Source organism: Sminthopsis crassicaudata, chromosome 5, assembly GCF_048593235.1.
Source record: "Sminthopsis crassicaudata isolate SCR6 chromosome 5, ASM4859323v1, whole genome shotgun sequence".
In the NCBI taxonomy this organism is placed as follows: Eukaryota; Metazoa; Chordata; class Mammalia; order Dasyuromorphia; family Dasyuridae; genus Sminthopsis; species Sminthopsis crassicaudata.
The window spans coordinates 227,825,755-227,849,737 of record NC_133621.1 but is presented as its reverse complement, the minus strand read 5'-3'; the positions used below and the strand labels follow the sequence as shown (position 1 = coordinate 227,849,737).

The following is a 23,983-nucleotide window of genomic DNA, read 5'->3' as shown; positions in this document are numbered from 1 at the left end:
TCCCTGCCTGGCTGTAGGATCATGCATGTGCCTCCCCTTTTCCAGTGATTGCACCTAAGTACACAACTGTGCACAGCTGACCTCCTCGTGTCCCCAGTGCTAGCCCGTTACCAAGAGCCGTCAGGTCCCTGTGCCCCAGTACACTGCAAAGCCAACGTCTCCCACCAAGGATGTGGGCGTCCCAGCCGTACTGATAAATATGGAAACTCCATCTTTATTGGCTGTATAAACATCTCTGGTCTGTACATACATTTCATACATCATAGTGCAGGGAAGGTGGGGGTGGGGGAGGCCAGAGGTCTAGGTCCCCCAGCAGCACAGCAGCTCAGCCCCTCCTTTCCCCTAGAGGCCCCATTCCTTCTGTGCCAACCAGGACGAGGAGCTCCCGTCTCCTGTCACGGAGAGGAGAAAGGGGAACGGGAGAGCCCAGAGTGGGAGTAGGGGAGAGAGCATAAGAGTCGGAATCAAACACTGACGCAAATTGGGCAACGTGAACAAGCAGCAAGCAGACATCCCACTCCCCCAAGAGGAAAAGTGGGGAGGGGGACACAGGGGAAGGGAGGGAGGGCCTAGAGCAAGGGCTCTCGGGTCACTGCACTCCCCCACACCTGTCCTGGGGCTGGCACCAGGAAGAAGCTCCAGAGTGAGCCAAGGAGCCGCATCTCCCCAGCACTTGGCACCGAGTTGTTTGGGGAGGCTGGAGAAATGGAGGGGTTTCTCCGTGGGTCAATGGTACAACAAGAGGGCGTCCCTAGACTACCTGGGGCAAGAGTCAGTACAAGCAAAGAGCCTCACCCCAAGCCCTGCCAGCAGGGGCGGGAAGAGGGACAGACCAAAGCAGCAAATATCACAGACATTCAGTAGACAAAGAGATGGAAGGAAGCAGAGATCTTGGAGCAAGACCACCTGGAATGGTCTGGTTCTCCAGTCCCACCTCGGAGAACTGCCCCAGGTTTAGGCAAAGCTGGCATTTTAAAAACTGCTAGTTGCTCTGTGCAGTGTCCAGCCCTTGGGTCAAGGGAAGGAGATTGTAGCTTTACACCGAGGCACACACCTGGCCCTATTAGGCCAGCGATCGGGGCCCGGGAAGGGAGAGGGCCTCGGAGCCATCGGCAAAAGGGCAGCCCAAGGGCAGCGTGGTCCTGTTGGTACATCCCTGTAGTATTGCGGCCTCAGCCCTAAGGAATGGTGAGGAAGGGGACACCAGGACCGGAGAGGCCGATGCTGGAGAACCGCCTGGCCCGGCAGGCTCGGCCTGGTACTCAACCAAGCCAGGGCAAGAGACAGAATCCAGCCCTCCTCAAACCCGGAGGAGGAGGGCAGGGGCCAGGGGAAGGAAGAGGGCAGGGAGAGCGGCCACGAACTGGGCGTACGGTCCTGGGAAGGAGAGAGAGAGGGAGCGCCGCAGGAGCCCTAGCCGCTCAGAGGGTGCAGGTCCACTTTGACCTTCTCCCCACTACTCAGCATCCCAATGGTGGGGAAGAAGCCTCCGGGGGGCACAAGGGCATCCTTCTTGCCGATGATCTTGCCGTTTCGAGTGAAGAACACCTGTGGGGACAGGAAGTGGGCTGCGTCTGAAGCGCTCTGGGCCAAGGGGCTCAGGTATCCAGCTTTCCCCACGCCCCCACAGGGAGGAGGCAAACCGGGGGCCAACAGCACAAAGCATCCACGAGGGGGCGTGCTGGGGCCAGCCACCCAGAACATCCGGGCCCAGGGCGGACCCAGGGCCACTCTCCTGTGGCTTCCTCCAAGCCCCAGCCCAGCTCCCTGACATCTTAGTGTCCCCCAAAGGCCCTCCTATCACCTCCCTCAAAATACTCAGCTGCCCACACTTACCACCACCTTTTTGCCCTCGTGCTCTTGCTCCATCTCTTCCCCATCTTCTTCCTCCTCTTCCTCCTCCTCCTCCTCCTCTTCTTCCTCCCCCTCCTGGTGCAGGTACATTACATTTCGGACAGCTCGAGGAGTGGGAGACAGGATCACCGTGTCACAACTGTCATCACTGTCTCCTAGAAGAGCAAGGAGCAGGGGCTGGGGTCCTATCCCCAAGGTCTGTGCCTCGCCCCGCTTCCTCCCTCCCACCTACTCACCTTCACTGTCCAGAATATAATCTCTGGGAAACATGATCCCACAGCCCATGATATCTCCTTTATAACAGCGCGGCCCAAAAGGGTCCCCTACACCGCTGCCATGGAAGATCTTGCCATCATCTAGTTAAGAGAGGCGGAGGGAGAGAAACAGACTCATTTGTGGGGAGGTGGGCCGAGGTTTAGCTGTTACTTTAATGCGTTTCTGAAGAGATCCCATAGACATCATTTCAACTTTACAAAAAACCCTTCGAGGATCCTGCGGAATGTGCAAGCTTTATGGTCCTCCTCTTATTCATGAGGACATGGGGTCAGAGAAGTTAAAAGTCATTTGCTTAATCACACAGCTTGTCAGAGGTCAAATAGGGACCTGAAATCCACAATTTCCAGCTTCAAGTCTACTTCAGACTGGTCATCTGAGGGATTGGAAAATGGAGAGCTCCGGGGAATTGGCCTAAAGGATAAATGGCCCAAAATAAGCAGTGAAGAGGAGACAGGGAGAATGTGGCCCCTCATGGGGACTCCAAATGACACATTTAAAAAGACCCTGAAGGGAGTAGAAGGAGTAACAGTGGATCACTGAAGTAAAGCAGTGAGTGCTGGGACTACCAGGTTAAATGTAACATGGACTTTAAGAAATAAATAAGCTCAGGAGGGAGTCATGTCTCTCATAGAATCCTCATTTTCTGTTCTGATGCTTGTCAGGTTTGTAATACCAAAAAAGAAAACATTCAAAAGAAAAATTTAGTTTGGAAAAAAGTGTTTAAAGGGAACAAAACACAAGGAATAAAAAAGGAATCTGCAGGGGTGGGGTGGGGAGAAAGCCAACTCAGAGCCCTGGAATGTCCCAGAGCTTGGCCCCCAGGTCCCCCCCTTCCGTCTTGCTCCTAGGGCTGGAAGGAAAAATACCCAAGTGCTCAGAGAAGTGGAACAGAAATAAGGCAGAACACTCAGGGTAGAAGGGAGGGAAGAAAAGCAGGCTCAGAGGTAGGGTGGGGGTGAGGGGCACGGGACTGACACACAGAAACAGAAGGTTTTTCCTCCATATCATGTCCCTACATCATTCCCCACCCCCACCCCCTGGCTTCCTCCAAGATAGACCAAGGGAGGGAGGAAAAGGCCCTCACCCCCAACCCAAGGACCCAGGTCCCTCCAATTACCTGCATGATATGCCACGGAACCTCTACTCCAGCCAGGATGCCTATTCTTGGGATAATCCTGGCCAAGGCAGGAAGAGAGAGGTCTGGGGTACTGGGAAAGGGGAAAGGCCCTCCCCAAGCTTTCTCCACCCACATTTGAATCTTATAAAAAATGCCAATCACCCACCTCCACCCCAGCCAAAACTTCCCCAGGTGAGAGTGAGTGTTAGGGGAAATGACAGGGTACTCAAATGCCAAAGGACCAAAGCACAAGAGCTGGTACTCTTTGGGCACCAAGTCCTTGAGTCTGTGACTCTATGTAGGTAGGCCTGAGAAGGTATATGTATGAGTGTGCACATGTATGCAAAAGGAAGCTCTTCCAGCTTCTCAGGGAAACCCAGCCTCCAGCTGTGGCTCGGTACCCCCCCTTCTTCCCTCTCATAGCCACAGGGCCCACCCTAGCCCTCCCGCTCCATTTTAGATCTACCCTCTCACCTTTCTTGCCAGCCCCAAGGCAATGTAGCACTTTTCCCCGGGGTCTACAATCTCCACCTCAAAGTAGTGACTTCGAGTGCTGAGCGGGTGGCGGGCTTGGGCCAGCCCCACATCAATGATGCTCTTGCCCTTCCCCACGTACTCCAGCAACTGGGGAGGGAAACAGGTAATGGTAGGGTGGTTGATGCTAAAAAACCCACCCCAAACTTCCCAGAGTCCAGTGCCAAACTTAAGTCTTCTCTGAGTAGAGGGTGGCTGCTAGAGGTACAATCTGCTTGAATGTTTAGGAGCAGATTTAGGAAACGGTACTAGATGTGGCTAACCAGGACTGGAATCACTTCCTCCCCACTGCTCCCCAGCTTGTTCCCTGAGCTAGAGTCTTCTTGGGGTTGGTCAACATTTTTCTTGTCTTAACTGGGTTAAAAGTGAGGAATAGCACAAAAACCAAGGTTAGAGGCTGAGCTGCCCAGAGGAATCTTCATCAAGAGGCTGCCACGTCTACCCTGCCCATGTCACCACCTTCCAGCCAGTGTGGTGGGCTTCTCCATGTCTAAAAGGAGCCTTAACTTTTAAGGGACAGAGAAGCAGGGAAGTTGTACAGGAAACCAGGCAATGCACTAAGGGCAATTTAGGTATGATGCTAGTCTGGCCTGAGAAGGCCAGAAGGAGGACAGGGGATAGGGGAAAGAGGAACTCCAGATGCTGGAGGAAGAAGACCAAGAGCCTTCTGTCTGGGTTGGGATCAACACAATTTTTCAGGGTCTTCTACTTGCCAATGAGCCAGGAAAAAGCCAAGGGAATGTAGGCCCCGGGACTCCTGGTTTCACTCAAATTTAAGGCAGAGAAAGAGAGAGGTCAAATCCAAGATACTTCTGGCATCCTCCTTTTCATTCAGGGGTCCCTTCCCTCACTTCATCTTCAAGTTTGGAATTAAAACTCCTCTTCCTAGCCTCCATCCCTCTTTAAATTGCTAAGGGAAGCAGGCTTGTGGATTCTTGGGGCTCCTTACTCCCACAATGGCACTCCTTGGGCATGATTGAACACCCCCTACCTTGGGTGTGTTTATTTATCAGATGCCATGGTAACAGAGGACTATGACTCACTCCCTTCTTCCAATATCACCTGGGATTCCTTAATCCCTTTTTAATTAGCCAGAACTACCCCCTGAGATCCACCTCCCCTCAAAAAAAAAAAAAATGTGCTCAGGAAAATCACCAATCCTCCCACCTCTTAGGATTTCTAAAACCCTCTGGAATCCTTTTACTGTCCCCTAGCTTCCATGACAGGGGGATCTCCTGCCTACTCTGACCCCTAACGCAACACACCCAAAAAGTTATTCTCGGCCCTTCTCCTAACCCCTCAGAGATGAAGGAAGGAGGGAGCACAATTTTCCCTTGGCTTTCTGTTCTCAAAGCTCCACTACCTCAAACCTGGCTGCTCAGCCTCCCTGGAGAAGAGGTGCTGTGAGACCGGAGGAGGCAGGCAGAGTTTGGGAAAAGCCTGCTGTTCCCCACGAGCTCTCCCTTCCTCCCATGTCACAGCAGTAGTTGTCAGATAGCCTCTTACAGGCAGAGACTCCCACAGCAACAGCTCTGCTCCTCACCTTCCCAGCTGACTCTACTCTCTTATCCTCCAGCGGGTCTTCTCCTAAGGCTACTCATTCCTTTACTCCATCTCTTCAGCATGAATGGCCTATGTGGTATTCCCCTGTCCTTCCTTTCCTCCCTCCATCTCACACAAGGCCTCATCTTTCCCATCAACTGGGCTCAATGTCCCCTTCTTCTAGGCTTTGTGGGGCCAGGAGAAAAGGAGGAAGGGCAGGATAAAGAGTGCTATTTTCATCTTTCAAGAACAGCTCCCAGCTTATCATTTCCTTCCAATACTGCAGCATAGGGAATGGGAGTAGGGGACCCCACACCACAGCTGCCCTTAACCCACACTATCCAATTGGCCCCAATGTAGGAAACACAACGTTCCCCAGTCCCAGGCCAAGAGACATCTAGTCCAGACCTCGATCCCTCAGAAAAACATGCTTCAAAATTCCCCTCTGCCCCAGCCCTAGGGAGGGCAGCTGTTGTAGCTCTATCCAAGGAACATGAGGCTTTATGGACTAGAAGAGCTAAGGAAATTCCAAAAGCCAGGAAATGGGGGAAATCAAAAGGTCTCTAGATGTATCTGGAATGTAGTAATATAGGAGAGATGAGTATTCTGCATAAATCCCTCCTAAGTCCTGGAAACCTAGTCGTGTCTTCCACTACAGAACTTTTTGTCCTGTACTTTCAGCTTTCTCCTATCCCAGAAAAAACCCAACTTCTTCTCAAGTCTCTATGGTACCTTAAAATCAATCCTTCTTCAACCAGTTCAGATGGATGAGAAAAATTGTATGTGTGGGTGGGGAAGGTGAAGAATGGAAAAGCATAAAAAAACTCAATCTTCTGTTCTAATCGAATCTGTTCTGCTTCCTCAGGAAGGAGTATCACTGTGGTGATAGGAATAGACAAGGCAGGATTCTCTTTTGATACCTTTCACCCTGTTCTATGCAATATCCAGAAACTGAGAAAAGACAGAAGCTGTGTTGGAATACATGGGAGCCACCTGACAGTGGCTGCTGGAAATCTAACCCAGAATGGATCTCCTCTTGTGAGAGGATAATACGAGGAGACTGAGAAGCACTCAGAGAAATACTGTTCCTACTTTTTCAGAGGCTTGATAAGCACAGATGACTATAATAAATCATTTTCTCTCCTTTCCCTCCCTCTCTCTGTTTCTGTTCTCTCTCATGGTATCTTATGGGTCTCCACAGACAATGAAAGATTTCATTTTGACACACTACTCTACTTCACCAGTTTGGAAACTCTCTAGCACACACTGTAATCTACCCACGCCCTGTCATCCTCTATGAGTTTTGTCCAAGTTGGTTGACAGCCTCCCCAGAAGAGTTACCGACCACCCTGCAGGCCTTCCTTTGGCTTGCTCCTGTGTGGCTGAGGAGGGTAGGATTGAGCTGCCCATACACTCCTTGGCCTCAAGTCATCCTACTCAGCTAATGCTGTTGGAGCTCCTATCCTGGGGTGGTGCAGGTCTGCTCAGATAGGCCAGTCCCATCTCCTGCCCTTTTCATTTTTTGCTCTAGGAGCTAACATCAAACCAGCACCACCACAGCTTCTGGAGAGGGCGTGTAATCAAATCCCTTAAGTCTTCACACATTATTCCTCTGTTACCCAGAAACACCTCTCGGGGATCCTTGATTTTGTATTTGCATTCCCAGAGTTTAGCCCAGCACCTGGTATACAAAAACCACTTATAAATGCTTTGGTTATTCTCTGCCAGGTGTACCAAGTCTTAATGTTGCCCTTCCTGCTGAATGGGATAAATTCGCGTCACCACTGGTAATACAGTGTCTTTTCTCCAAGGACACAAACTCCCCCTCTAATTCAGGCCCTTCCCACTTCTCCCATGGACCCAAGAGCCTCCTAAAGATCTCCCCACCTCAATATTCTCTCTATAAAGACACACAGCTGCAAAAGCAATTTCCCTAATTCACTGGCTTTCTCATGTCATTTCCTTGCTCAATACCCCCATGACTCTCTAAATCCTGGGATAAAACACTCACTCATCAGTTGGACAGACAGTTGCTAGCATATTACATAGTCCTCCTCTTCACATATCCCAAGCTGCAGCCAAACTGTCCAATGTGTTTCTCATCCACAACACTTGGGTGCTTTTGCATGGGCCACCTGCCAAGCCTGAGCAGCATGCCTTCTTCCTCTCTGCCTCTGAGAATGTGGAGCTTCAGCTCACAGGACACCTCTCCAGGAGGTCTCTCCCAATGTCCTTACTAAAGTTACACTTTGCACTGACTATGTATGCACCGATATTGTCCCTGTCCCCAGAAAGATGAAGGTTCTTTGAAGGTAGGAACCCTTCCCTTTTGTTAGCTTCACTTTCCTAACTGATGCTAGTAAACATTTGTGGGCTGATGCTGCCACCTCCTTCTGCCCGCCAGACATACTTCTATTGCCTCTGGGTGCCCCTAGTCTGATTCTTCAAGGGGCTATCTTCTACTTAGTTGAACTGAACTGAATAGAGTCTATAATGTGATAGGATGGGTGCTATAGTTTATTTAGATTTCATTGATTTATTTTGTTTTTATATCATCTCAATTTTCCCAAATATTCCTCTTCTCTGCTCTCCTCCCACCCCAAAAAAGAGATTTCTTATAAAAGAGAGGGGAAAAAAATGATTCAGAAAAACCAATGCATACACTGCATTTTTCTTGAAGAGGGCTGTCAGCAGTCCCTGTAACGTACTACCCAGAATTAGAGATGCCAGGCCCTCAGGAGTCTCTCTAGATCGTATGGCCACTGAAGGTGCTCAGAGCCGCTCTCTTTCCTTTCTACCATCATCTCCCACCTACCTGGCTCCCCAATCACTGGTTGCTAGCTCTTCCTGTATAATCCCAAATTTATTCCACTGTCCAGTAAACTATTTGCTTAATCCCAGTAAATCTTCCCTTTTGGGCTCTATACCACTAAGGCCTCCAATATAAAGGGCTTGGGGACCAGTTTAGCAATCCTTCTCTAAGAAAGCCCTGGAGGACCAGGAAAGACAAACAGAGGCCCGATGCTACAGAGCAGTAGAACTGAGAAGTGCCTCCAGAAACCTGCTCCCTTTCCCACGCCCCTTGCCCCCAATCCATCACCACCTTCCCTGCTTTCCTTTCCCCTATTGGCACCTGCCCTCTCAGTTTACCAACCCAGACCCTAATCCCCTGTGACAAGAGTAAGCAAAGGTGCAGCGCCCCAGGGTCCTCTGCCCTCTTCTCCCCCCTTTCCTCCCCAACAGCTGCACAGAAAACATGAACGTGAACAGGTCAGGCTTCAACACGGTTTCCTTCAGGGGTGGGTCTCCTGGAGGGCCCCTCCCCCACCCCATAACCCCAGGGTGGGGGCCAGAGCTCACTCCACTTTGTATATGGAAGCTGTTGCCCTGTCTCTAAGGAGTTGTCAAAAGGAGTTTCCAACAGGAATAAAGAATGAAATTAGTCTAATCCCCCAGAGCTGCCCTCCCCTCCCCAAGCATTACCTCATAGCACTAAGCCTGGAGGCAAGGAGAAGGCAGGTGTGTTCACTACCATTTAGCAATTCTCAGAGAAAGTTAGAGCTCAGGGGCATGGTTTTGTAGAAGAAAAAAGTGAAATCCATCGCAGGGATCAAGAATCACCAAATAAGCAAAAGATCTGAACAAATACCAGACTCACTTCCCAGACCCACCCGAAGAAGCCATGGGTCAGATCACAAACAGTAAAAGAAATGCAATTTAAACCAACTCCAAGCTTTCAGCTTTCTCACCACACAATCTGGTTAAAAGGACAAAAACTGGAAACAGTCAATGTTGGAGTTGAAGGAAGAAACACACACTAATTCATGGAACTCTTCCAGAGAGCAATTTAGAATTAAGCAAGAAAGGAGCCGAAATTGTCTAACCATTCCCTTTGACCTGGCAGCCTCACTACTTCTTCAAGACAGAAAGGAATGATCACTGTATGCCAAAAAATTCATAGCAACACTAGTTGTGGGTGCAAAGAATTGGAAACAAAGTGGGTACCCATCAATTGAAGGATTATTAAAACAAAACTGGGCAGGGAAAAAGAGAGGGAGGAATGTTTCAGATTCTTTTAGGAGGAGCCCCCAAAAATGAGCTGGAGGGAAGAGAGAATGTGGAGGCACTCACGTGAACTCAAGTGCCAAAAGGAGCGGGGCAGGGGCTGCCAGAAAGGAAAGCTAAGTTCAAGGATTCGAGCTTTATCTTAGGAAGAAGAGGGAAAAAAAAGCTGAATAGAAACCGGAGGCAGAAGCAACAGTCTAACAGTGCTCTGTACACATAATGTCTTGGAATTGAAATGTTAACACTATAGGTTCCCAAATCACGAGCTCCAAATCTGACAGGGGAAGCCAGGGCTGGATGCTCTTCCTAGCTCTGTCCGGCTCTATGGAACTCTGGCCAAGTCCCACTTTCTCCTAAGCTCCAAGCTCCTTTCCTATTCCATGATTTCAAACATAGGGCTTCTCTTCCATGGTCTGGTAAAACCTATGGACCTTCTCAGAATCATATTTTTGAAGGCATAAAATACATAGGATCACAAAGGAAACAAATTACATTGAAGTAATTGTATTTATTTATTTTTTGATGAGGCGATCAGAGTTAAGTGACTTCTTCAGGGTCACATAGCTAGAAAGTGTCAAGTATTTAAGGCCAGATTTGAACTCAAGTCCTCCTGACTTCTGGGTCAGTGTTCAATCCAGCATTACCTAGCTGCCTCCCAAAATATTTTAAAAACTAAATTCCAACACTGATGCACTGTTGGCAGAATTGGTGGAATCCAACCATTCTGGAAAGCAACTTGGAACTATGCCCAAAGGACTACCAAACTGTGTACCCTTTGATTCAGCAGTGTCTACTGGGCCTGTATCCCAGAGAGATCATAAAAAAGGGAAAAGGACCCATGTATGCAAAAACATTTGTAGCAGTCCTTTTCGTAGTGGCAAGGAACTGGAAATTGAGTGAATGCCCATCAGTTAGGGAATGACTGGTTAAGTTATGATATATGAATGTAACAGAATATTATTGGCTCTATTAAGAAATGATGTGCAGTCTGATTTCAGAAAATCCTAGAAGGACTTACATGAACTTATGCTGAGTAAATCGTATACAGTAATAAGAAGATTATATGATGATCAACTGTAATGGACTTGGCTCTTCTCAACAATGCAGTGATTCAAGGCAATTCCATATAGACTTGGGATGGAAAATGCCAATCACACCCAGAGAGAGAACTGTGAAATTGAATGTATATTGAAGCATTGTGGTTTTTACCATTTTTGTTTCTGTGTTGTTTTTTTTTAATCTGATTTTTCTTGCACAACATAACAAATATGGAATATTTAATTATTTAATCATTATACAATTTAATTATATATGAATACATAATTATTAATTAAATATGCACATACTGAATCTATATCAGATTGTTTGCTGTCTTGAGGGAGGAAGTAAGGAAAGGAGAAAAATGATGTAGAACACAATCTTACAAAGATGAATGTTGAAAACTATCTTTACATGTATTTGGAAAAATAAAATACCACCAGAACACACACACACACACACACACACACACACACACACACACACACACGTTTCAGGTCTCCCTGAAATCTGTCCATGTACCTCTTGGGTACCAGGGGCTCTCAGGTTAAGAACCTCTGTTTTAAAAGGATATTTGACAGAGGAAAGGTTCTGTTTGCCCTCCATTTCCACCAAGAGCACAAGGCAATAAAGCTTCAAAAAACATTTCTTCTAGAGGTGACATCGGTAAGAATTTATCAACAGTGAAAATTACAAAAGACAGGCAAACTAACGATGGTATTCTCTTTCTGAAAGCCTTAGAAACAGGAGGCAAGAATATGCCAAGATGACTCCTCCCAGGTCCTTATAGACTAACAACTCTTTAGAGATGGATGATAAAACTGTGGTAGAAGTTAAAAGGAAAGAAAATGATCATATTTGGGACTAGGGAAAAAATAAACAAGGATAGTGAAGTTTCCCCTCAATTCAAGACACAGTTGATATGGTGGCCCAAGGCCCTGGGGAGAGATGCCTTAGGTGTGAGTGAGTGCCAGAGAGAAAAAAATTACTCAGGAATAGGATTCCTGCAACGCTGTTCCCAAAGAAAGGATGGGAATAGGAGAGAAGAGCCAAGCTCAACAGCTCACAACAGAAGGAAAGCGTTCCTGAGCCTGCAGGGGTGTTGGGGAGGGGGCCCAGAGAAAGGAAGGGAGTGGAGGCAGGAAGGAGGGAAGACTATAAATGTGGACAGGACCTTCCATCAATTAGAAAGGATTGGTTGGGAGGAGCTGGAGTACTTTGGGAGGGGAGCAAGGACAGGTCCAGGCAGGAGAGGGCAGCAAGAGAATGCCAGGAAAAAACTCCCTAAGGAAAGGTCAGAGATGCAAACTTGAAAACTGAAATATCTTCCTGGTTTTATACTAAGTTCATTTTTGCAGATGCTGTCAAAATGATGATGGGAAGGGAAGGAAAAAAGGGAAAATGGTGAGGGTCAAAGGGATGGGTGTCTTAGAAGACAACACAAAATCTCTAGTCCTCAAACCCCAACACAGGATGGGTAGCACCATTCCCACTGTAGCAAGGGTGCACCCTCCTCTCCTCATCTGTCCTAGGCCCGACTCACCCAAAATTCCAGTTTGCAAGGGACTTTTCTTACACTGGACACCCCACCTGGCTACCATTGTATTTTCAATCACAGAACATTATCTTGAGAATATCATGGTTTCTGAGAGAGTTTCTGGTGAGACTGGCATGGGCAAAAGGTCACATCCACCCACCAAGATCAGGCAGTAGACCAGGGAAATCCTGAGTAGCCACCTTAGGACCTGGAACAGTGGGCTCAATCTTTGTTTACTCTCAACCCAGCAAAAAGGATTGCAGCTAGATAGAAAGAAAAAATGTACTGATTTGTACTGGATCTGAAGCCCAGAGAATGGTGGAAATAAGAATGATTTACAAACCATACAAATTTACTTTAAATCTACATTTTTATGTCATATAGTCTTACAAAGCTAAGTAGGGATAGCCAAAACCAGCAGTATTAAAACATTAAACAAAATGGAATTCAGGTATTCTGCCTCTAAATAAGACATGTTCCTCTAAACAAACAAGATGAATGTAGGGAACCTTCGGTAACCTGAAGTTAAAAGCATCAAGGAAGACACACAAAAAGAAAAAGTACTGGTTTCAAGGACCAAAGAATTCAATGCAGTTACTACAATCACCCTGCTCCCAAATTAAGAAAGAGGTAGAGAATACAGCTTAGGGAATTACATCTTGGGACACAAAAGGATTGGCATTAATCTCCTTATCATCCAAAGCTTCAGTTTATTAAGGAGATCTTTCTGATCTTTCAGGCTAGAGACATTCATTCACATCTATCAGACATACAAGGACTAGGGACTGATAGAAAGAAGGGTTAACAGAGAGGGGTATGGAAGATAAAATTGGGGAATCAAATTGTGGTGGTCCCACTACCACTATAAATCTTGCCATCTTCCCAATTCCACTGCTCCATACTGCATCCTCAAAGGCAGTTCCCAACTCACCGTTCCACATACTTTGACATCGTGCAATCGTCCCCATTCATCCTCATAACTGTCCACCATCATCACACTGTCATCCTCCTCACTACCCAGTTCAGCATTCAGGTGTAACCGCACTTCTTCCCCCAGGGAATGCATGCCCACTGCAGGGAAGAGCCCATCTGGGGACACAGGCATAATGGTAGAGCCCACCTGTAAGACAAGAGAACGGATTCACAGGATCCTTATTTATATAGGAAATATTAGTAAGTCCCATTTCTTTAATGCTCAAAGGTTTACAAAACACTTTCTTTACAATAACTGTATAAAGGGGGGGTAGGGCAAGTGCTCACTTTACTAATGAAGATGAGGCTCAGAGAGATCACATGGTAAGTAAGCATCAAAGGCCATTCAAGCTCAGATCTACTGACATTAAATCAAGCACTATTTCCTTGACATCACCCACTATATCTCCAAACACATCTCAGCACCCCCACAAAATGGGTTAAAGACATATCATCTGCACTTCACAGATGAGGGATAAGAAGGCTCAATGTCTTGCTCAAAATTAATGATAGAAATGGGCACCTCTAAATTGGGACTAAAACTGAGGCTCAGCATCTGGGCCTGGGGTCCTGAAGCAATCCTAGACTTTGGGAAACATATCTAGAGATTGAGAGCTCTGCCTGTCTGCCCTAAACCCTCACTATAAGCCCTTCTCTGAAGGGATGACAAGTCCGAATGGAGGCAAAGGAATATCAGACAAAATGTTGTACAAAGGATAGAAGCCACAAAGATATTTCAAGTCTAAAAGTCCAAGAAGGGCACCTTATATCCCTTCAGTGGCCACAGCACACTCTGCTCCCTCTGTCCTCAGGGATGCCCTCTACTTCTCACCATCCCTAGATGTGAAGGCTCTGGTCAGGCTAGTGCCCTGGGAGGCAACTCAGGGCCTTCTCTCTCTGCACATTGGGAGCTTTCTGATGGCTGAGACTACACCTTCTCTATCTTGATTTCACCCTAAAGCTAAAGACAGGGTGCAGATATGGTACTGATGATGCAGTGGGGCTAAACAATTCCCTCAGTGCTGTCCCAAGGGTCATTGAAAAAGGCTGACTTGTGGCTGCACTTGTGACCATGGTATGGTCCCGTCCCCCCTTGGGAAGCCTGTAAGCCCTGGCTAGCTCCTCTCACAGGGCACTGACCCTCACTCACCCGCTTCCCATTCTTAGTAAAGAAGATCTGAGCTGTCTGCACATCAAAGGAGACGGGCTCGATGCCACAGCCAATCCGGTCCCCAGAGCTACATTTCGTCCCAAACTGGCGGCCTTTGGCTCGGCCACTATACAGCCTACAGACAGATGGATAAATAAATAGAAAGGCAAAAGCTGAGACATGGAGCAAGGGGGGTCCCTTCCTGGATTCGTCCTCTGTCCACTAAACCTAATCCTCCCCATGCCACAGCCCTGCTGGGTCCAGCAGTCACTCCTTTCCATGTTCATCTCGGTAACCTTCAGTGTCCTGTCTCTCTCTCCACACTGGCAGTGCCCAGTAGGAAGAAATCCTATCTCTTCTCCACCCCCTTCTAGTGAGCCCTCAGTATTTGAGAGAGAGGAAGTCTCCTGCTACAATGTTCTAGGACGCATCCACCTCAGCCATTTCCTGTAACACAAAACCCCCACTACCCCTGTTCCTAGCAGAGAGGTCTGATGGCCCAAGCAAGCTACTCACTTGCCATCATCAGCATGGTAGGCAACTGAGTCAGGCAGCCAGCCAGGCTGGTGGTCTAGGCTGTAGTACTGAGGAACCAGCCCCACAGCAATGGTGCCCCGCACCCCACTGTCCACAATTGACACCTAAGGGGAAAAGAAGCATAATCAGCAGGTGCTGAAGACACCCAAGGGTAAGAAGAACTAGATGCAAGGTGAGTAAAAGCATCAGGGGCTCAACAGGAGTTTAGGTGAGAAGAAATGGAAGTGTAAGGGTTAAGAAAGAGACATGATCCACTATGTAGGGGTACCAAGAGATGGGTTGAAAATAAGATGGGAGGCGAGGGAGATCAAGATATGATATGCTTGGCTGAGGAAGGGAAGCAGAGGGTCAAAAGAGAAAAAATGGCAAGAACCCAGGTCACCTTCTTCTCAGATTTAGGGACCACAACAGCCTGGGACCTGAAACAATAGTCTAGTAGGACTAGGCCTGGAACTTGATAAAAGGAATCCACTGAAGGTCAACCAACCCCTACCCACTGTCTCCATCACCTCAAAGTAATTGCTGTCCTTTGTCAGAGGTCGGGGAGCCACATAGCAGCCAACTTCACCAGAATTGCCATGGTAACTGTGGAGGGAAAATAAATTAGTTAACTGACCCAGCTCTCCAGGATAGGAGAGTTCAGCACCCTGAAGGGGCAGGCACAAGGAAAAGGGGAAAGAACTGAAAAACCAGCCCCGTAGTTCTGAATCATATGTATCATGATGTATACTACAAGATACTTAAGAGGCCATCCCAGCCCTCCCCTTTCCAAGCTTTAACCCAGACCACACAGAGGTCTGGCTTCTTCTGTTTCCAGGGGAGCACAATGTGAAGCCTCCCTTAGCAGCCCCGGTGGAATCTCACAACCCTGTCTAACCTCAATCCCTCATGTTGTGGCTTCAGCCCTTTTCCTCTGGCTCTGTCCTCAGTAGATCTGGAGAACGGCTCGTCTCTATCCTCTGTACCAAAGCCCTTCGTTGGTCTGAAGATGGTTATTCAGTCCCCTCTCCTCAGCCTTCTCTTCTCCAGGCTAAATAACCCTATTTCCTTCCCCCTTCAGCGACAACTTTAGGAGAGAACTTAGGGCTGGGAAAAGGGATACGGAAGGGACTCAAGCAGGGAAAGAGAGAAAGCATATACAAATACACGAGAGCAGAGGCTGAAAGAAAGACACGGGGAGGGGGCAGAATACCTTTCAGTTCTACTCAACAACATCTTCTGGGTACCTATAGAAAGGCAGGAACAACCTCATCCACCCTGTCCCCTGAGCACTGGCAGAGGGAGACTCAGAGAAAAAGTGGGTTCTGCCCGCCACCAGCTCTCCTGGCACAGACCGGGCAGGGACCCAGTCCAAAGTAACCACGAAGCCCAGCCAAGGGCATGATCCGCTGATGTCCCACTCCCTGAAAGCAGACACCCCCGTTTCCTGCCCATTCCCAGAACCCAGGCAAGAAGAAGGTATGAAAGCCCTTGCTCACACCCACCTCAACGTGTCTCCCTCTACCAAGATGTGCTTGAATCTCTCCTGGTAGCGGACAGCCCGAACCTCTCGAATCTCTCTTATCCGCCGCCGCCAATTCAAGAACCGGTAGTGCAGGTTGAGGTCATCCATCTTGTTTGGGTGAGCCGGCCTGCTGTGGATAACGAACAATCTACCTCAGCAGGGACTCAGAGAGGAGGCGGCAAAAGGAAGGCCGCCTCTCTAAGGCCCGAGGCAGGAGCCCTCCCTCTGCCCAAGGCACAGTGGCATAAGCCGGCATGCAGGTTTGCTCCATTCCTGGAATGAGCCGTGCTCCCTGGGTCCCATAACGGTTAAACCCCAACAGCAAACTACCATGTTCTATCAGTGAAGGGAGGAAAAAGGGGAAGTTATCTTGTTCCTCATGTCCCAAACCACTAAAGAGTGTGGTCAGGGCTGACCGCAAAAATCCCCAGCACCCCCATCTGTAAAACAAAGAGGCAACTTCCTGAATGATCTCTTAAACGCTCTTCCCAAACTACTGGGGAGCTGTGAATCCTAGGACTTGGTACTAGGTAAGGCTCTGGTAAAAATCTGGCCCCAAACTGGAACGCTGCAGGGCCCTGATCCTCATTACAGAGGGAGGCTCCCCCACATCTGGACCTCAGCACGCTGACTCCTATTTTAGATGGAGGCTCCCCTACATCTGGGCCTCAGCACCCTGACTCCTATTACAGGTAGAGACTTTCCAACATGGGCCCCCAGGATGCCTAATACAGATGGAGGCAATGAGGCTCCCCCACATCTGGACCTCAGCACCCTGACTCCTATTACAGATAGAGGCTTTCCAACATGGGCCCCCAGGATCCCTAGTACAGATGGAGGCAATGGAGGCTCCCCCACATCTGGGCCTCAGCACCCTGACTCCTATTACAGGTAGAGGCTTTCCAACATGGGCCCCCAGGATCCCTAGTACAGATGGAGGCAATGGAGGTTCCCCCACATCTGGAACTCAGCAACCTGACTCCTATTACAGGTAGAGGCTTTCCAACATGGGCCCCCAGGATCCCTAGTACAGATGGAGGCAATGGAGGTTCCCCCACATCTGGAACTCAGCAACCTGACTCCTATTACAGGTAGAGGCTTTCCAACATGGGCCCCCAGGATCCCTAGTACAGATGGAGGCAATGAGGCTCCCCCACATCTGGACCTCAGCACCCTGACTCCTATTACAGATAGAGGCTTTCCAACATGGGCCCCCAGGATCCCTAGTACAGATGGAGGCAATGGAGACTCCCCCACATCTGGGCCTCAGCACCCTGACTCCTATTACAGGTAGAGGCTTTCCAACATGGGCCCCCAGGATCCCTAGTACAGATGGAGGCAATGAGGCTCCCCCACATCTGGACCTCAGCACCCTGACTCCTATTTCAGATGGAGGCTCCCCCACATCTGGGCCTCAGCACCCTGACTCCTATTACAAGTAGAGGCTTTCCCACATGGGCCCCCAGGATCCCTAGTACAGATGGAGGCAATGGAGGCTCCCCCACATCTAGAACTCAGCACCCTGACTCCTACTACAGATAGAGGCTTTCCCACATCTGGGCCTCAGCACCCTGACTCCTATTACAAGTAGAGGCTTTCCCACATGGGCCCCCAGGATCCCTAGTACAGATGGAGGCAATGGAGGCTCCCCCACATCTGGGCCTCAGCACCCTGACTCCTATTACAGGTAGAGGCTTTCCAACATGGGCCCCCAGGATCCCTAGTACAGATGGAGGCAATGGGGCTCCCCCACATCTGGACCTCAGCACACTGACTCCTATTACAGATAGAGGCTTTCCAACATGGGCCCCCAGGATCCCTAGTACAGATGGAGGCAATGGGGCTCCCCCACATCTGGACCTCAGCACACTGACTCCAATTACAGATAGAGGCTTTCCAACATGGGCCCCCAGGATCCCTAGTACAGATGGAGGCAATGGAGGCTCCCCCACATCTGGGCCTCAGCACCCTGACTCCTATTACAGGTAGAGGCTTTCCAACATGGGCCCCCAGGATCCCTAGTACAGATGGAGGCAATGGAGGCTCCCCCACATCTGGGCCTCAGCACCCTGACTCCTATTACAGGTAGAGGCTTTCCAACATGGGCCCCCAGGATCCCTAGTACAGATGGAGGCAATGAGGCTCCCCCACATCTGGATCTCAGCACCCTGACTCCTATTACAGATAGAGGCTTTCCAACATGGGCCCCCAGGATCCCTAGTACAGATGGAGGCAATGGAGGCTCCCCCACATCTGGGCCTCAGCACCCTGACTCCTATTACAGGTAGAGGCTTTCCAACATGGGCCCCCAGGATCCCTAGTACAGATGGAGGCAATGGAGGCTCCCCCACATCTGGAACTCAGCACCCTGACTCCTATTTCAGATGGAGGCTCCCCCACATCTGGGCCTCAGCACCCTGACTCCTATTACAGATAGAGGCTTTCCCACATCTGGGCCTCAGCACCCTGACTCCTATTACAGGTAGAGGCTTTCCCACATGGGCCCCTAGGATCCCTAGTACAGATGGAGGCAATGGAGGCTCCCCCACATCTGGAACTCAGCACCCTGACTCCTATTTCAGATGGAGGCTCCCCCACATCTGGGCCTCAGCACCCTCACTCCTATTACAGATAGAGGCTTTCCCACATCTGGGCCTCAGCACCCTGACTCCTATTACAGGTAGAGGCTTTCCAACATGGGCCCCCAGGATCCCTAGTACAGATGGAGGCAATGGAGGCTCCCCCACATCTGGAACTCAGCACCCTGACTCCTATTTCAGATGGAGGCTCCCCCACATCTGGGCCTCAGCACCCTGACTCCTATTACAGATAGAGGCTTTCCCACATCTGGGCCTCAGCACCCTGACTCCTATTACAGGTAGAGGCTTTTCCCTAGGATCCCTAGTACAGATGGAGGCAATGGAGGCTCCCCCACATCTGGAACTCAGCACCCTGACTCCTATTACAGGTAGAGGCTTTCCCACATCTGGGCCTCAGCGCCCTGACTCCTATTACAAGTAGAGGCTTTCAACATGGGCCCCCAGGATCCCTAGTACAGATGGAGGCAATGAGGCTCCCCCTAATCTGGAACTCAGCACCCTGACTCCTATTTCAGATGGAGGCTCCCCCACATCTGGGCCTCAGCACCCTGACTCCTATTACAGATAGAGGCTTTCCCACATCTGGGCCTCAGCACCCTGACGCCTATTACAAGTAGAGGCTTTCCCACATGGGCCCCCAGGATCCCTAGTACAGATGGAGGCAATGGAGGCTCCCCCACATCTGGAACTCAGCACCCTGACTCCTATTACAGGTAGAGGCTTTCCCACATCTGGGCCTCAGCGCCCTGACTCCTATTACAGATAGAGGCTTTCCCACATCTGGGCCTCAGCACCCTGACTCCTATTACAGGTAGAGGCTTTCCCACATGGGCCCCCAGGATCCCTAGTACAGATGGAGGCAATGGAGGCTCCCCCACATCTGGAACTCAGCACCCTGACTCCTATTACAGGTAGAGGCTTTCCCACATGGGCCCCTAGGATCCCTAGTACAGATGGAGGCAATGAGGCTCCCCCACATCTGGAACTCAGCACCCTGACTCCTATTACAGGTAGAGGCTTTCCCACATCTGGGCCTCAGCGCCCTGACTCCTATTACAGGTAGAGGCTTTCCCACATCTGGGCCTCAGCACCCTGACTCCTATTACAGGTAGAGGCTTTCCCACATCTGGGCCTCAGCACCCTGACTCCTATTACAGATAGAGGCTTTCCCACATCTGGGCCTCAGCACCCTGACTCCTATTACAGGTAGAGGCTTTCCCACATGGGCCCCTAGGATCCCTAGTACAGATGGAGGCAATGGAGGCTCCCCCACATCTGGAACTCAGCACCCTGACTCCTATTTCAGATGGAGGCTCCCCCACATCTGGGCCTCAGCACCCTGACTCCTATTACAGATAGAGGCTTTCCCACATCTGGGCCTCAGCACCCTGACTCCTATTACAGGTAGAGGCTTTCCAACATGGGCCCCCAGGATCCCTAGTACAGATGGAGGCAATGGAGGCTCCCCCACATCTGGAACTCAGCACCCTGACTCCTATTTCAGATGGAGGCTCCCCCACATCTGGGCCTCAGCACCCTGACTCCTATTACAGATAGAGGCTTTCCCACATCTGGGCCTCAGCACCCTGACTCCTATTACAGGTAGAGGCTTTCCCACATGGGCCCCTAGGATCCCTAGTACAGATGGAGGCAATGGAGGCTCCCCCACATCTGGAACTCAGCACCCTGACTCCTATTTCAGATGGAGGCTCCCCCACATCTGGGCCTCAGCACCCTGACTCCTATTACAGATAGAGGCTTTCCCACATCTGGGCCTCAGCACCCTGACTCCTATTACAGGTAGAGGCTTTCCAACATGGGCCCCCAGGATCCCTAGTACAGATGGAGGCAATGGAGGCTCCCCCACATCTGGAACTCAGCACCCTGACTCCTATTTCAGATGGAGGCTCCCCCACATCTGGGCCTCAGCACCCTGACTCCTATTACAGATAGAGGCTTTCCCACATCTGGGCCTCAGCACCCTGACTCCTATTACAGGTAGAGGCTTTCCCACATGGGCCCCTAGGATCCCTAGTACAGATAGAGGCAATGGAGGCTCCCCCACATCTGGAACTCAGCACCCTGACTCCTATTACAGGTAGAGGCTTTCCCATATCTGGGCCTCAGCGCCCTGACTCCTATTACAAGTAGAGGCTTTCAACATGGGCCCCCAGGATCCCTAGTACAGATGGAGGCAATGAGGCTCCCCCACATCTGGAACTCAGCACCCTGACTCCTATTTCAGATGGAGGCTCCCCCACATCTGGGCCTCAGCACCCTGACTCCTATTACAGATAGAGGCTTTCCCACATCTGGGCCTCAGCACCCTGACGCCTATTACAAGTAGAGGCTTTCCCACATGGGCCCCCAGGATCCCTAGTACAGATGGAGGCAATGGAGGCTCCCCCACATCTGGAACTCAGCACCCTGACTCCTATTACAGGTAGAGGCTTTCCCACATCTGGGCCTCAGCGCCCTGACTCCTATTACAGATAGAGGCTTTCCCACATCTGGGCCTCAGCACCCTGACTCCTATTACAGGTAGAGGCTTTCCCACATGGGCCCCCAGGATCCCTAGTACAGATGGAGGCAATGGAGGCTCCCCCACATCTGGAACTCAGCACCCTGACTCCTATTACAGGTAGAGGCTTTCCCACATGGGCCCCTAGGATCCCTAGTACAGATGGAGGCAATGAGGCTCCCCCACATCTGGAACTCAGCACCCTGACTCCTATTACAGGTAGAGGCTTTCCCACATCTGGGCCTCAGCGCCCTGACTCCTATTACAGGTAGAGGCTTTCCCACATCTGGGCCTCAGCGCCCTGACTCCTATTACAGGTAGAGGCTTTCCCACATCTGGGCCTCAGCACCCTGACTCCTATTACAGGTAGAGGCTTTCCCACATCTGGGCCTCAGCGCCCTGACTCCTATTACAGGTAGAGGCTTTCCCACATCTGGGCCTCAGCGCCCTGACTCCTATTACAGGTAGAGGCTTTCCCACATCTGGGCCTCAGCGCCCTGACTCCTATTACAGGTAGAGACTTTCCCACATCTGGGCCTCAGCACCCTGACTCCTATTACAGGTAGAGGCTTTCCCACATCTGGGCCTCAGCACCCTGACTCCTATTACAGATAGAGGCTCCCAGCCATGGGCCTCCAGGATCCCTAATACAGATGGAGGCTCCCCCATATCTGGGTCTCGGGACCCCCACACCCTGACTCCTATTTCAGATGGAGGCTCCCCCACATCTGGACCCGGGCCTTCAGCTGCACCTGGACTTCCCCCACATCTGGGCCGCTGCAGGGTTCCACACCCTCCCCTCCCCCACATGGGGACCCCAGGACCTCAGCATCCTGACCCCTATTTCAGACGGAGGCTCCCCCACGTTGGGTCTCGGGACCCCCACACCCTGACTCCGGTTTCAGACGCAGGCTCCCCCACGCGGGCCTCCGGGACCCCTACTCCAGAGGGAGGGCCCCAGCCCCTGGGCCGCACCTCCCCCCTCCGGGCCTGGGCAGCTGCCCGAGCTCCCTCACTCTCTCAGCAGGGCCCCCAGCGCCAACAGCAGTTTCTCCCTCGCCCAGACCGCAGGAACCCGGTCCAGGGCCGGGGGTGCTGAGTACCCGCCCACCAGTCCCGCAGGCAGCCCGCCCCCTGATCCCCGCCTACCCCAGCAGCCTCGTCCTCCTCCATGGGCCTGCCAGACCCTCGCCGCGGCTCGGCTACAGGCCTCCAAAACCGACATCCGGGTCCCCACCCTTCCTACTGGGCCAGGCACTTGGCCCGCCCCCAGCCCGCCCACCTTAGCCAATCAGCGATGCCGCGCTGACAGGCGCCAGAAGCGACCAATCCAAGAGTCAAGAGTGCAAGGGGCGGGAGGCAAAGGCGGGGTCTTGAGCTCGAGCACCGGTCGCTAGAACGAGTTAGGGGGAGTCTTTATCACGTGATGCGGGACTGGCAGGACGGGTGTGAGGTGACGTCACGGCCTGGGTTTTCTTGCTAGCTCACTTGGCTATGCGGGAGGAGGTAGCAGGGGCGCGGCCCCCGGGCAAGGGGGATCGGGGACAAACCCACTCTCTACATTACTCCCATCCCCTGCGTCTGTAAGGCCTGCTATCAAGCTCCTTCCGGCCCATCCCGCTCCAGTCCCGCCTGGCACGTGCTCCTTCCTACACCCCACCCCCACTCTCTGGTGTCCAAACGGGCACTGTGGCCTTGTCCGAGTCCCCTCCTGATCACCCTTTTGGGGGGAAATGAAGGCGGGAATTTTTTTTAAAAAGCATTTTTCGGTTTCCTCCAACTCTTCCTGACGCCATTGGAGGCTTTCTGGCAAAACGTTTGCCGTTTCCTTCTCCAGCCCGTTTTATAAACGAGGTAGTTGAGGCAGCGGGGTTCAGTGCCGGGCCCTGGGCACACGGCGTGTGTGAGACCAGCTCTGAGCGCGGGAGCGGAGGCTCCCCAGCGCGAGGCCGGCGCTTATCGTTACTAATAAACGCATACTTGATGATTCCTAGTATTGATCCTGAAGAACACATTTCCCTCCTGCCGGTAGAATATTGCAAGCATTTCTCAGATACGGTTGGTTATTGATTGTTTTCACTTAACTGTCTTCCTTTGTTTAAAAACAGAGGGACAGTTTAATTCCAGGGCAGCCCAGAGAAGTAATGGCGCCACAGACAATGATCTGTTCTGTAAAAACAATAGACATCAATAAGACTATTTTAAAGGCAGATTTTCGCGTTAAGGGTATGCTTGCATGTGATGAAAAAGCTTTGCCATTTGCTCTTGCTGTTCAGAAACATGTCCGTGTTTTTGTTAATGTCCTCGGTGGAAGGAATACTCCTAATTACTATGTATCTAGCCAAGGTTTAGTCTTCACCCACTTGCTTTTCCCTGTGTGGATTACTAGGTCAATCTCTCTCTCTCTTTTTCCCCCTGAGGCTGGGGTTAAGTGACTGGCCCAGGGTCACACAGCTAGGAAGTGTTAAGTGTCTGAGACCACATTTGAACTCGGTTCCTCCTGACTTCAGGGCTGGTGCTCTATCCACTGCGCCACCTAGCTGTCCGCCAATATCTCTTGAGTAGCTGTGAATCTCATTGAGAAAAATCTCAAGGATTTGATTTGCAGTTAGCTCAATATCATCACCAAGAAGAATTATGACATTTATAGGGAATACCCCCTGCATTGCACTTCTTCCGTGAAAATGGCAAATGTTTAGTAAGTATATGTATCTTGCTTTATACCTTACTTGAGTT

At 50.6% G+C, this 23,983-nt stretch overlaps 1 protein-coding gene across 1 annotated transcript; it reads right to left on the bottom strand.

Moving 5' to 3' along the window:
• Positions 1-188: 188 nt before the first annotated feature.
• Positions 189-22,511, bottom strand: SPRYD3 (SPRY domain containing 3). The gene is made up of 11 exons (XM_074270291.1): positions 22,397-22,511; positions 16,107-16,256; positions 15,132-15,207; positions 14,602-14,726; positions 14,086-14,221; positions 12,895-13,083; positions 3,722-3,871; positions 3,248-3,305; positions 2,091-2,210; positions 1,837-2,009; positions 189-1,548 (listed from the first exon to the last, which is right to left on the bottom strand). Exons 2-11 carry the CDS (start codon positions 16,232-16,234, stop codon positions 1,414-1,416), a joined length of 1,290 nt encoding a protein of 429 aa, XP_074126392.1. The 5' UTR covers positions 16,235-16,256; positions 22,397-22,511; the 3' UTR covers positions 189-1,413.
• Between the last annotated feature and the right edge of the window lie 1,472 nt (positions 22,512-23,983).